Source organism: Panthera tigris, chromosome A1, assembly GCF_018350195.1.
Source record: "Panthera tigris isolate Pti1 chromosome A1, P.tigris_Pti1_mat1.1, whole genome shotgun sequence".
NCBI classification, from domain to species: Eukaryota; Metazoa; Chordata; class Mammalia; order Carnivora; family Felidae; genus Panthera; species Panthera tigris.
In genome coordinates this window covers 123,577,513-123,593,083 of record NC_056660.1, presented here as the reverse complement: position 1 = coordinate 123,593,083, position 15,571 = coordinate 123,577,513, and the positions used below count along the sequence as shown (strand labels likewise).

At 34.4% G+C, this 15,571-nt stretch overlaps 1 protein-coding gene across 7 annotated transcripts in view; it reads right to left on the bottom strand.

The window, feature by feature from the left end:
• The window catches only part of DDX4 (DEAD-box helicase 4), a 91,617-nt gene that overhangs the window by 2,407 nt on the left and 73,639 nt on the right, over window positions 1-15,571 (bottom strand). For all 7 annotated transcript variants that reach the window (XM_042986899.1, XM_042986927.1, XM_007079933.2 and 4 more), the window contains 3 exons: window positions 15,105-15,271; window positions 11,170-11,315; window positions 346-445 (listed from right to left, as the gene is read on the bottom strand). In XM_042986899.1, the coding sequence (XP_042842833.1) occupies window positions 346-445; window positions 11,170-11,315; window positions 15,105-15,271 (413 nt within the window). The remainder of the gene's footprint in view (window positions 1-345; window positions 446-11,169; window positions 11,316-15,104; window positions 15,272-15,571) is intronic.

Sequence of the window (15,571 nt, the reverse complement as noted above, 5' to 3'; positions counted from 1 at the left end):
CATGAGTAAAGTGTCAATGAAGCTGTGCTCATATGACATTTTTATGCACTTCAATAAAAAATTTCAAGCAAGAGAAAGATTGGATTCAGCAGAAGAGAAAAACTTACTGAGTTCTCTTGAGAAGCTACCACTCCTCATGATGAGGAGTCCAAGACAAACCTTTAACTCACCCATCCCCACCTCTTAGTTCTTATAAAAACTTAAAATGACTAACAGTTTAGATCTTGAGAATTCTGAATCCCAATCTTAGGATTATGTCATGTCAGTTACACGCACTGCTATTTCTTAGCAAATGACAAATACAAGTGTCACCTCCCTACTATGAAATCGTATTAATCTACTCACCCATGAATACTTGTTGTTGATATTTTTTCTTGACAAAGGAAAGTAGCAATAAAATCTGCTTTTTTCTTAGTCTCAACAAAAACCATAGTTCTTTCATCACCTACAAGACAATGAAACAGTGATAAACACAGAAATTATGAAATTAGGAAAAGGAAAAAAAAGCCAGGAGGTATTAGTAGGAAATAGTCTCATCCATCACTGTATTCCCAAGACCAAGACCAGGCCTGGTAGGTAACAGCAGCCCAAATATTTCCTGAATGAATGAATGTCAAAGATAAAGTATCAGAACTGTTTTCTACTTTAGGGACTAAAAAAATGAGCTTGCCCTTTGCCCTCCCAGGCCAACACCAAAAAGCTGACTAAGGGCAAGATAAATGGTATCTACCTGCCAACTTTTGGCAGTTCCAAATTCATCTCAGGACCTTCATTTCCCACTCATTAAATTAATGCCTTTGCTCCTTACCTGCCGAGATAATCCAATCTTGCATTCTGCCTTGATTGCCCAATTTATAAGGCATCCAACCCAAGGCTGACAAATTCTGCAACATTCTGTGTTTCAACATTCTCTGTTAATTCAAACCTTTTTATTTCCAAGGTATTATTTATCAAAAAAACTAAGTGACTTTATCCTAGGATTTTATGAGTCAAAAATATTTACCAGTTAGCTTAAAGAATTTAATTGGTAGAACTTCAAGCATGAGCCAGAGATTTTTTCACACAAGGAATCTCCCTCTGTTGGAGAGGAAAGAAGGTAACTTATAGCCTTAACGGAAAGAAGACTGTATTACTGTTCATAATTTTTCTCCCTCATTTCCCTATTAGTTGGCTTCATTTATTCAACAAATATTTAGTGCCTAAGAGATGCCAGTCACTATTCCAGGTGTTGGAAATACTGCAAAGAAAACAAAGCCCCTGCTCTCATTGTGGAGATGCAAATAATAAATATTATGCAATAAGCCCTAAAATGGAAAAAAAAAAAAAAAAACCCACAAGGATAAATAGAGTCCCAAGAGGGCTACTTTAGATGTACCCTTTTTAATTAGATGACATCTAAGTAGAACTAAGAATAAAATAATAAACTACTGAGATACTTGGGGAAGAACATCAAGGCACAGGGAAGGACAAATATAAAGGAAAGGCTAAGAGACATGGGAGTTATGTGCTAACACACACACACACACACACACACACACACAGGGGCCCTCATGTGACCCCTACATTTTGGGTAGAGGGAACAGCAAGTAACAAGGCTATGAGGGAGAAACGTGCTTGGCACGTGTGAGGAACAGCAATGAGGAGTCTGGCTGGAGTAGGGTGAGCAAGGGACAGCAGAACATGAAGACAGAGAAGTAATGGCAGCTGTGTCACACAGAGTCGTGAAGGCCTTTGAAAAAAAACTTCTTCATTTTGAGAAGGGAAGCCACTAAGTTTTGAACAAAGAAGTGACAAGATCTGGTCTTTGTTTTAACTAAGGACTTAATGGATTCTGAATAAATTCTGATGTTAGAACCAAAACGATTTTGCTAACAGAAATGATATATGCAGTTAAAGAAAGAAATGAAGGCGGACTCCCAAGACTGTGTCTGAGTAACTGGAAAAACAGAACTAACATTAACTGAAATAGGAGATCTATAAGAAAAAAAGGCTCAGAGGTGGTGTTTCATTAACTCTCAGACCTGTTAAAAATCAAGCAGAAAAATCAAAGGGCAAGTGATTCCTACAGTAATAAATCAGTTAAATCTTCGAGATATAGTCATTTTCATATTATTAGAATAGTGATTTTTTATCAATTATTTTTCCACAGTTTTGGAAGTCATCCAATAAGATGCCCAAAGCCAAAACTGATACAACTGATAGTATCAAGTACTTAACACTCTTGAGCAACTTAAGCCCTGATCTCTTTTCTTGGTTTTCAGTATGAATCCCAGTGGCAATAAGAATTTAACTCTGACTTTCTCTAGAATTCTTCCTAATGATTTTGTATTTGTTCTAGTTCAGACAATAGGTCATACTACCACTGGTGATAGCAATAATTGCAAATTTAGCTTTATGATCAGACCATTCAGTGATCTCTATAAACAGATGAATTATAAATCTCTCTTCTGTTGAGTGAGAAGTGATGGAGTATCCATTTTGTTAGTCCATTGTGAGCTAAGTAAAAATCAACTAAGAATCTAAAAATAATTCTAATAGATTCTACTATTCTCCTAATAGAATAGTAGCTAGATTGCAATTCTTTGTATTTCTGGGGTCATTCTTAACCCCAGAAAGTTAAGTGGTAGAACTGTGGCTTAAAGCGGTAGAACTAAAGCACTTTATGTGTAATTCAGAAAGGATTTTTTTATTATATGTATTAATTATGTTAATACCTTGTGGAGAATATTAAAAAATTAAATTACAACATCTCTTAAAGCCTCTTTAAAAAGCCTCACACCTGTCAGAATCCTGGCTAAAATCAAAACCAAAAGAAACAGGTATTGGTAAAGATGCGGAGAAAAAGGAACCTTCTTTCACCATTGGTGGGAATGCAAACTCGTGCAGCCACTATGAAAAACAGTATGGACTATGGAGGTTGCTCAAAAAATTAAAAATAGGACTACCCTACAATCCATTAATTGTACTACTGGGTATTTACCCACAAATTACAGAAATGCTAATTCAAAAGGATACATGTACCCCTATGCTTACTACAGCATTATTTACAATATCCAAACTATGGAAGCAACTCAAGTTGTCCATTGATTAATGGATAAAGAAGATGTGGTATATACATACCATGGAATACTATTCATCCATAAAAAAGAAATCTTGCCATTTGCAATGACGTGGAAGGAGCTAATGAGTATAATGCTAAGCCGAATAAAACAGAGAAAGACTAATACTATGTGATCTCACTCATATGTGGAATTTAAGAAACAAAACAAACAAGCTAAGGGGGAAAAAAAGAGAAAAAAAAAATCAAGAAGGACTCTTAACTACAGAGAAAAGAATGATGGTTACCAGAGGGGAAGTAGGTGGGGAATGAATGGGTGAAATAGGTGACTGGGATTAAAGAATACATTTACTATTATGGAAAAAAAAAAAAAAGTAAATAAATAAATAAGGGAGGATAAAGGAACACAAAGGGAGATAAGGTATCTATACTTCACTCAAACTGACACAACACAGACAACAGTACTGACACACTGTGATTATTTATGTGCAGTGTAATGCCTTGAGAGCAACCACTAACAAAGCTATGCTAAGATATACTTAAAAACTCAAAAAAGTAGGAAAATCAAAACTGAATTCTAAAAAACATTCTAGGAAGACAACAACAGAGAAATGAGAAACAGAAGGAACAAAAAGAAGATAGAAATGGTTAAATAATAGACTCTTAAATATAGAGAACAAACAGAGCTACTGGAGGGGTTGTGGGCTGGGGGATGGGCTAAATGGGTAAGGGACATTAAGGAAAACACTTGCTGGGATAAGCATTGGGTGTTATACGTAGGGGATGAATCACTGGATTCTACTTCTGAAATTATTGCTCTATATGCTAAGTAACTTGGACAAAAATTTAAAAATAACTAAAAATAAGAAATAAAAAAAAAAATAGGCAAATGTCATGGACGAATCTGAACTTAGTCCTTTTCAGAGTCTTGTAAAATCAAACCTAACTTCTTCATGTTTACTGGCACACATAAAAATAAATGTTCTATGGCACAAACATTAAAAAAAATGAAATGATTAAGCTCTAACCTCTAATAATTGCAATGAACCTAAATGGTATAAATTTAACAATTAAAAGGAATAAAATTGACAGAAGGGCTAAGAACCAAAAATACAAGTATAACCATACCATGGAATACTCCTCAGCAATACAAAGAAATCAACCACTGACACAACAACTTGATGACCTTAAGGGCATTACAGCGAAAGGAAAAACCTATTTCAAAGGTCACATATGCATGATTCCATTTACATAGTATTTTTGAAATTATAATATTATAAAGATGGAAAACAGATTAGTGGTTGTGAGGACATAGGGATAGGCAGTGAGGGTAGGAGTGGTGGGTATGCTATAAAAACAGCACAAGGGATATCTTTGTGGTGAGGTAGTAGCTCTGGATCTTGATGTTGGTGTTAATTACACAAATGCACCCAGGTAGCAAAATGGCAGGGAACTATACATATACACTGTACCAGTATCAGTTTCTGCAAAAGTGATGGTAAATCTGAATAACTACCCAGACTATCTAGAATACAACCCAGAACAAGTAGAAAATATGAAAATGAGGTTACAAAATATGGAGGACAGAACAAGATCTAATATTATCTAATCACTACTGCAGAAGGAGAAAATAGGAAGAGGGGAGAAGCAAAACTAGAAAAAAAAATAAATTATAAAAGTCTATTAAAGCATCTTTTAAAAAGTGTCTTATAGGTCTATCAAATTAATTCTGATTTGGTTTACTGAGTTAAATAAAACAGAAAAATAATTTACAGAAGCAAACATTCCTAAAATTCCAAGAGAATAACAAAACTGAATTTCTAAAACTGAACTGTTTTTGAAAAAAAATCTTCCTACAAGAATTAAATCTGAAACAGTTAAGATTACAAGTACACATAAGTGAAATCTTAGATAAACTCAAGACTAATTTAATAACTTCAGTTTAAAAAAACACACATCTTTTCTCTGATTTATCAGTTTTAAACATAATACAAACACCTTATTTTAGTTGGGTTTTCCTTAGCCTATGTAGGTTAGCCACCCAAATAAGCTAATATTCTCCATAATGTTTAAGAGCATAACAACATAGGGCCTCAGTCGATTAAGGTCCAGCTTTGACTCAGGTTATGATCTCATGGTTTGTGGGTTCTAGCCCCACGTCAGGTTCTGTGCTGACAGCTCTAAGCATGAAGCCTACTTCAAATTCTGTCTCCCTTTCTCTCTGTCCCCACACACTTACACTCTCTCAAAAATAAAAAAAATTTTTTAAAGACTTAAAAGTATAAAAACAAGCTTGTGTTCAGTAAATTGATTCATTATTCAACAGTATTTATATTTTGCATAATGTCATCCTGAAAATAATATCCAACATCTTCAGCTTTAGGTAACTTAAAAGAGTAGATTATATTGAGTAAATTAGTGATCACTAGAATTCTCACATATTAATTACTAAACCTAATTTCATGTTCTTTTGCTTATTTTTCATATGCAATATCTTTGAGGCATGTTAATAAACATGTTCATTTTTGCCACTTAAAAATTTGCAGCACTTTCATACTTTAACAAAGTGTGCCGTAAAAAAGTAGTATAAAAAGTTCATGAGGGGCACCTGGGTGGCTCTGTCAGTTAAGCATCCGACTTTGGCCCAGGTCATGATCTCACTGTTGGTGAGTCCGAGCCCTGCGTCAAGCTCTGCGCTGACAGCTCAGAGCCTGGAGCCTGTTGCGGATTCTGTGTCTCCCTCTCTCTCTGCCCCTCCTCTGCTTGTGCATGCTCACTCGCTCTGTCAAAAATAAACACTAAAAAAAAAAAAAAGTGAAAAAAAAGTTCATGAGCTCTGGTAGTCAGCTACAACACTTACGTCTGACATCTCTCAAATGCCCATTCCTGCCTCCAGTTTCCTCTATGAAACAGAAGTTACTATGGTTAAAAGTTATAATTAACATAAGTGAGACTATAGAAGGAGTAATAAAAACAGAAATAGAAACTGTATGTGCTTTTGTTTTGAAGGAAAAAAAAAAAAAAAGAGTAGTTTTTCCCTACTGTAGTAGCTCTCAAAATTTTGGTCTGTGGCCCCATTAAATTCTTAAATTCTTATATTATTGACAATCCCAAACACTTTCAGTTATTAAATTTACCATATTAAAACTTAAAACCAAGAAAAAATTGAAATACTTATTGGCATGTATATTATGTTAAAATAAATAATTCTCAGTATAATAATGAAAACTGTTTTACCTCAGAGATCCTACGAGAAGGTCTTAGGGGACCCGGGGATCACTCATTTTGTCCTAAACTGACGTGTCAGTTTACTCCAGAAAATAACTTACAGCTATTTTCAGTAATTACAGTATTAAAGTTTATTCTTTCTTTTCCTTGTAATCAGCTTATATAGCAGAGACTGTGCTGACTTTATTATGTTTTTTGGTTATTTAAAGGAAAAAAAAAACAGCAAAAGCACTATATTTATGAAAGAGCTATGGTTCTTACCAATCATGTTACCTTCTATATTTATTTTTAAAGGTTTTATTGTCACTTAATTAAACTGGCAACCAAGTACTGTTTCTCAGCCACCAATGATCCCACACTAAGCCAATGTTCAACTCTCCTCTGACAACTCTTGATTCTGCCTTTCTAAAAATGAACCATAAATTAAGAAAAAAAAATCCATCTAAACTATCATTGTGATTTCTCAGAAAACACCAGGAAAAGCACAAAAGTTTGTTATCTCACCTTAAAAAATAAAAGAGAGGCTAAAAATAATTAGGCTTGTTTGATGTGTTACTATTTTTAAGAGTTGAATGGCAACAGTTGTCAAGTCAGAACAGATATTAAACTTCCTCTAGGTTAAAAAGCATAGGTAAGATGTAGACTTTATGGAAATACTTTCAAAATGTATACCTTCTGGGAAGTCCCTGGAGATGTATAAATGCCCATATGTTTACACCTACAGGAGAAACATTGACTAAAATACTTAGGAAATAACTCTCTAGAGTTTTTCTGTATTGATCAGAGGGTTAGAGGCACAGTGCCTAATACAACAGCATAGTGTTGCCAGTCATAATTTCACTTATTATTTAAAATGTTTATATTTAGGGGTGCCTGAGTGGCTCAGTCAGTTGAGCATCCAACTCCTGATTTCAGCTCAGGTCTTGATCCCAGGGTCGTGGGATTGAGCCCTGCATGGGACTCTGCACTGAGTGTGGAGCCTGCCTAAGAATCTCTCTCTCCCCACTCTGCCCCTCTCCCCTGGCTCCCGTGCTCTTTCTCGAGGGCACTTGTTGGGATGACCATTGTGTATTGTATGTAAGCCAGTTGGACAATAAATTATATTCATTAAATAAGTAAATATATATAAAATAATTTTTTTAATTAAAAGAAATAGTTCACTTCTTAATTTTAATCTAGCACCTTCTAGGCTAGTGGTTCTCAAATGGGATGTACACCAGACTCACATGTGGCATTCTGTATAAATACAGAAAAGCAGATCCTATTTGCACTTAATCTTTTTACCAGATGTTCTTGGTATGAAAAATTAGACCTACCCTATTTTTATAAATCAGATGTAACATTTACATAGTTCTTTGAAAATAGGCTTATCATTATCATTAGAGACATTTCATTAGAGACATCATCATTTAGACATTCATCTAAAATTTCTTAGAAATGACTTTATTACCTTTATTTTGCAATGCCACAGAAACAACCAAATTTCCTTACTACTATAGCATTATTCTTATTATAAACCCTCATTAAATCTTTCATTTTCAATAATGATCACTAATAAATTAACCAGGATCATTAAGTCTTTGTTAACTATATAGTTTTTGTTTTCTCTTGATACTTTCCCAAAGGCTATACTATAAGCCAGATAGCAGAGTTTGTATATTTGTGCCTCTATCAAGCACTTCTAACTACTGATATTAAAAAAAAATAGTCTAGGGTAGAAGGTTCTAAGTTGACATTGTTTTAATAACTTTTAGATCCTATCACTGGACAAGCAGAATTTATAGGACTAGTTCAGAAGCAGAAAGAATCATGAAAGTCTAACAGATGCAATGGAACAAGAATTAATTACATGAAAAATCAGGGGAAACTTTAGAAGATAGGAACTCACTTAAGCTGCTATGTATTACAGTTGTAATATGACTCAGAGAGTTTCCCAGACTTAATTTCCTATCTAAGCAAATAATGGAGACTTTTAAAAGTTCAATGTCAGATTTCTTATGAAAACTTCCAGATAGAAGTTAATTTTGTGATCTTATTATTCAATATCGTTTGGCTCTAGATGTGCAAAACAAACTCAAAGAGGCCTATATTGTTAATAGTCTTGCTGCATCTATGCAAATAAGCCTAACAGAATGAGACCAGCCTTTCTGTGACCAAGAATAATCTCTGAGATTGTTGTGATCATGAGAGGATATAGCTGTTAGGAAAAACTGTGAAAGACTTTGAAATAACCAAGAAAAATTACCATCTAGCACACCCTTCATGGTTATGTGACTTTTACTCTATTTTTTCTGTTATACCTCTATTGCAACTGATAGCAATGCAAATGATTTTTATCAATAAAAAAAAATGAAGTTGCCCCTCAAATATAACTGATTACTGCTTTGTGGATATTGACCAGTTTTACATTTATTTGTAAATTTATTTGGGCTTTCCCAATATCCTACACATACGTGTTCTTTGAATTGCTCAAAGTAGCTATAACATCTTACTAGTTCTCCTAATAATTAATGAGCTCAATAAAATGTTTGATACATGTTCAACTAAAATTAAATTATGAGGGGACCTAGGTGGCTTAGTCAGTTAACCGTCTGTCTCCTGATTTCGGCTCAGGTCATGATCTCATGGTTCATGAGATCAAGCCCCGCACAGGGCTTTGTATTGAAAGTGCTGTCTCTTACTCTCTCTCTCAAAATAAGTACACATTTAAAAAATTAAATTATGAAAAAGGCAGCTGGTTATACTACTATAAAATAATTATACCTATACATTTTAAAGGCACAGGGGATAGGCTAGCAGATTTACCTTAAAAAGTAGAAAAAACAAATTATATGAACAAATATATGTAAAACTTGAGGATATACTGAATGGATATTCCATGAAGATTAAAAAAATACATACATACATAAATTATAAAAACAATTAACTCTAAACTGCAGAACATTTAACAGTTTAAATAATACAGGAGTATACAGTAGTGCTCATACAGTGACTTCAAAGATTTCTCAAAGGCAAACCAGCACTTCTCAAAACTCTCATTAGAATTATTCTCAAATAATCTTTATTGCACAAATTCATACATAAAAAATCTTAAGGTTTTATAAATCTTAACATTTATACTAAAAATGTTCTAACTTCAGCAAAACTACATATTGCTTATCTCTTCTGCATATGGAACTTCAATTTATACCTGACAAGTTCCTTGACCTCTCTGTATTTCAGTGTCCTCAATGTTAAAATGTGGTTAACAAAACTTACTTCAGAAAGTTGTTTTCAGCATTAAATGAGTTAATACATGTAAAACAGTCAGAAGAGTATGTGGCCCACAGAAGTTATTATTTTAACTTAATATGCCATATACAGTATATTTATGAAACACTGGATGAAGCAAACCAGTAAAATTTCTCCAACTCATGATGAGCATTTGGTTTTAAAAAGTTTTGTGTTTTTTTAAGACTTAGCGGAAACTGAAGAATAGAAGCCTTTAAAAGTGTTTTCTAGGGGCGCCTGGGTGGCTCAGTCGGACTTTGGCTCAGGTCACAATCTCACAGTTCGTGAGTTTGAGCCCCGCGTCGGGCTCTGTGCTGACAGCTCAGATCCTGGAGCCTACTTCACATTCTGTGTCTCCCTCTCTCTCTGCCCCTTCCCTGCTCATGCTGTGTCTCTCTCTGTCTCAAAAATAAATAAACATTAAAAAAAAATTTTTTAAAGTGTTTTCTAAGTCAACTTCTTTTTTTTCCTCCTCATTGTTGGAAATTAGATGGTTTCCTGTCCTTTCCTCATTCCTCCATCTCAACAGTGACATTCAAATTGAAACTAAAATGAAGAAGGGGAGGGGGAATATATAGCATGTAAGTACACTTAGCCTGTGAGGTAATAAGAAGAAATTAAAATAATATTACTGGGTACCAAACAGGGCACTTGCTGTGATGAATCACTGAATTCTACTCCTGAAACCAATATTGCACTATATGTTAAAACTAAGATTTTTTAAAAAAGGAAAAATAAATTTTGCTACATATGGTGGAAAAAATAAAACATTTTTTCTCAATAATAAAGTAGGTCCTATAATGAAAAAAATGATAAATAAGATAGCAATATTAAAAAGTTTTATTTTTCGGCACAAACTAAGCCTAACTCAATCAAAGAAATATGACTTTCTATAAAAATTATTTGGGGGGGGGTGAGAAATTTCTCATCACTATTGTAAAAACCAGAACCAGATGTTTAAAGTTCCCTTCAGCTCTAAAATTTTTTGAATCTACAATTATAGAAATATTTTGGAAGCAAAAACTATGAAGTAAAAATAACTCAGGGTGAAGAAAATGGGAGTTTAATGTAAAGGAGGCTTTTCTATTTCTTACAATGAAAAATATATGTATTTATCCTGGAATAGTTTTTAAATTTTTTTTTTTAACATTTATTTATTTTTGAGACAGAGAGAGACAGAGCATGAATGGGGGAGGGTCGGAGAGAGAGGGAGACACAGAATCTGAAGCAGGCTCCAGGCTCTGAGCAGTCAGCACAGAGCCCGACGCGGGGCTCGAACTCACATACCACGAGATTGTGACCTGAGCCGAAGTCGGACGCTTAACCGACTGAGCCACCCAGGTGCCCCTCCTGGAATAGCTAGCTCTTAGTCACATATTTCAAGTCTCAAATCCTTTTTTTTAATCTTTATGAAGAAAAGATTAAACTGCTATATAATTTACAGAGGAAACTAAATCATAAAACCTTTTATAAAGAAAGCTTTAGAGAAAGAGGAAATAATGAAAACGCACTTATTTAAAAACCCATACCAAACAATTTTGAGAGTAATTTAAAAATTAAGCATTTTTTAAAAATCAAAATTATGACAAAAAAATAATATCAATGTAAGATACCTATGTTTCGCAGAATTTCGACAAGTTTTTCTCTTTTTGAGTACTGGCCAACTTGGAGAATGGTCTGCTGAACATCTCTACATGCTCCACCCACTTGTCCAACAGCAACAAACAAATAATCCGACTTTAAAAACTCCCCAGCCAACCTTCAAAGACAAAAAATTACTCCTTAACTTATCCTCTTCCATTAACACTCACAATATTCACTGAATTATTCCAAGTGTTATTTAATGTTAATTAGACAGATTATAACAACTATAACAAGGTAGATAACTTACATCATGCAAGTACTAATTCCAAAGATCAGTATAAAACATTAAGATTTTGTAAAATACTAAATAACTTAGTGAAACGTGGCCATGCAAAACTATTTAAAATGTGTATATAACAATAGAAAAGTATGCTAAAGGATCAGACTACAACAAATAGGAATTTTTGTTACAAACTGAAATGCAAGCCTAGGGCAAAAATTCTGTCCTTCACTAATGCTTTCATGTATGTTATTGCTAAAAGTTGTTTTCTGAAAATATTACTTGTTAAACTACTATGCTTTGAACAATTATCAGCAAACCAGACCTTAGGTCAGTGCTTTTCATGTCATGACACATACAAAAAATTGTAGCATTTATACAGCATGTCTGAGCAAAAAAATGAGACAGGAGGTGAAGGGCCTAGAGGCTAGGTCACATCAGGCTGTGTATGGTCACCCCAAACGCTGAGGATATCAGCGTGTGGACACACACATAACTCACAGACAGCATACAATTAAGAAGGCCTGCTTTAAATCATCCAGCGACAGAGGAAGAGGAGAAAGGGAACTGGCAAAGAACTGAGTTTTTCTGTGATTGAGGAGGGCCAAATCTATCATCAGTCCTCCTCTGTCCCATTTAGCAGTCCCTACTTCTTAGCAGTCTCATGAAAATCTCATGAGCAAAGCATATCCAGAATCTTAATAAATCATTACTGCTTCTTTCTCTTCACCTGCTGTTACCATAAAAGAAAAAGAAAAGCTTCTTTTTGAAGTCCTTCCTTAAATAATCAAGCACCCTCTCAAGCACAAATCTTAAAACCATCTACAGTTCATTACTTTCCATCATATTTTTTTCATTCACTAAAACATTAATTGTGTGTCTGTGTCAGGCATACATGATACAAGGTACTGGGAATACAAAGATGAATATGATAGTTTCTGCCACTGAGATGCTCACATCAAGTAAGATAAATATAGTTATATAAAAAATAATTACTACATTTTTAAGTATATAACATTTTTTAATATTGCATAATCATATATACAACATTTCAGTATTTCAGAGAACAAAGTGAGGATTGATGGGGGAGGGGGAGAGGGGAAAATGGGTGATGGGCACTGAGGAGGGCCCTTGTTGGGATAAGCACTGGGTGTTGTATGTAAGTAATTACCCATGAAAATCTACCCGAAAACCAAGAGCACACTGTACACACTGTATGTTAGCCAATTTGACAAAATTTGACAGTAACTATTTTTAAAAATTTTTTGAAAATTAAAAAAATAAACGTTTTAGTATTTAATATATTTTCATATTCCAGTTTAAACATTTACCATATTCAAAAAAATGTGCCAAGTGTTTAAAATAGTTTCTTGACAAATACAATGGCAAGAAATGGATGAAGTGATGTGTATTTCCAAGAGTCTTCAAGTACTGAGCTAGATCTAAGCAGCAGCAAGCAAGAATGTATAATAGTGATGACTAGGGAAAGACATTCTAAGAAGAAAGAAGAAACAAGAAAAAATAATGAGGAAGTATGGAATTTGGCTTGCTCAGCCAACAAGAAATAGTTTTAATAGAAAAGAAATATACAATTCCAGGTAATAAAGTAGCAGAAAAAGCAAAGATTTGATCATATGTACACTTTTAAATCTGGTTAGTCTGTGGAAATGGGAAGACACAGGAGGGCTTATTTTGAATAAATGTCTTAAAAAAACCTAAAACTTTATTTTGGAATTATTACTGACATAAAATTGAGATTAGAGTCAGGGAGGACAGGTTAGAAAGCTACTGACAATGAGCAGAGAGAAAAGTGAAAAGGACTTAAATTAAGGTGGGGAACAGAAGAAACTGATTTGAAATATTTTAGAGATAACTTCCAAAATGACTGTTTTTGAAGGGCATAAAGTTAAAAGAATATATTAAAGCAATCAAGATGATTGAAAGGATTTGGGCTTGGAAAGACAACACGGCCAGTAAGGAAAACTGAACAGGAAAGAGGGCATTGAAGAAGAGCTTCCATTTTGGACATAGTGAACCTTACAGGTAATTCATCTAAGAATAAAATACTCCTGAAGAGTTAAATCCGCAAGTCTGGCAATCCGAAGAGAGATTAAGGATACAGGTAATAAATTGGGGACAGTTACAGAAAGAAACATCAGCCAAGGAAATGGATGCTGCAATAGTTCAGTGAATATGTAGAATGATAACATTGGACTTTAGACAGAATAATGGGCAAGGTCCCTCAAGGTGAGGGACTCTACTGTTACCCTACATACCCAGGACTTATACTCAAATATGGCTCATAAAAAGCCCTCACAAATATTACTGATGACAGTACACATTAGTCATTCTGGCTAGCCAACATTCAAATACCTTCCTATTTCAGGATGAATAAAAAAACATATAGGCAGAATATTACCTGCTATTTAGGTAGGTAATTATCTACTTATTATTAATTGCAAAGGCGATAAGGGAAATACAGATACCACCTTTCAGGTTTTAAGACACCAGTTATTATAAGAAACTATTATTTTATGTACCACTAAGAAAGAAAAAATCCTAACTGGTCAAATGCTCTCTTATGATTTAGATTTTTTCCCCCAATAAAGAGCTCGTTTTAACTTTACACAAAGACTTTTTAAATCATCTATTAAGTAAAACAAATCAATAGCCAGCACCACTAACTTGTGGCTTGTGAAGTATTTCATCCCATGTAAGACTCTATCAGGCCAGGAGACCCACTTTACAGAATAAGTGACAGAGCAGGCCCATAACCATAACGTCTACAGGTCATATCACATGACAACAGTGAGATGCTGCCAGGCTAACAGAAAGTGGAACATCCACTTAAACAAGTGCTTGGAAGTGTTTCTTTCTGAATATGGCACATGATTCAACAGGGCATGGTAACTTTCAACCAGAAATCCTTATATGGTACATTGGGTCTGAGAGCAAGGCATGCAAAGCAAGAGTGGTCCACTTACCATTGCTCCCTGTGACTCATATTTGAAACTGTGTTTCCTGTCCCACCCACAGCCACAGATTCTGCAGGTGTGGAGGTCTTGGTTCCCAAAGAAAGAAAAGTTCTATCAGAGTAAATATGCAGGAGTCTAACTAAATGACAAGCTAAGAAGTTGCTGTTGAGACACTTCAGGCTCCCTAGGGCCAAGGGATCAGCAAGCAGGAAGAAGAGTTAGAACTCTAGAAGGAACACATCATCTACAAGGGATGTGTCATCCTCATCTCAGAATTCACCAAACCATATACAGTAAGATACTCAATATGTGTCAACAGTTGGTATGTGAATTTTCTACAAAAGGCCCAATTTTTGCAAGCTCTACAATTTTGGTTTCAAGACACAAAAAATAACTTCACTGAGTAAGCACTTATTAAATCCTATCTAGGTGCTGTGTAATCTCACACACACACACACACACACACACACACACACACACACACTTTAATAAAATGTTACAAATTTTTTAAAGTGTGGCAAAGCCAGGGATAAAGGTTACAAACAATGAAAAACGCAGTTAAGTTTTTAGGAATACATCCACTTCTTAAACTACCTTTGTTACCTTAAATTTTAAAAATACTCTTAAAAATCATAGAGTCACATTGCTTTTCCTTTCATAAAGCCATTTATGTGCATAACAATTATTTTTAAGAAGAAAAAAATTTTACTTTTGAATTGCCTCTGGAAAAGTTGCACTAAACATAAGGGTTTGACGCTGTTCCTTTGATGGCATTCCTGGGCAGGAAATTAACTTCTTCATTTCTGGTCCAAAACCCATATCCAGCATGCGATCAGCTTCATCCAAAACTAAATATTTGACTTGTCTGAGACCAATCTTTAAGGATATTTTCAAGGGTTAGAGCAGAAAATGCATATTAGTCAATATATTAAACTAAAATGTGTCCACAATTCCAACTACTGATTTATTCTTAAGAATGAAAAGTAGAAATCAATGCATAAAACGATGAGAATTGTTTTGGTTCGTAACACTAGTACTGTTTATTTAAATGTTTATTAACAATTCTTGATCTTCACTAACATGTTAGCTACTAGCCTCATACGGCTATTAAGCACTTGAACTGTGGCTAGTATGCCTAAAAAACAAAATTTTTCATTTTATATCCTTTTTAAATGT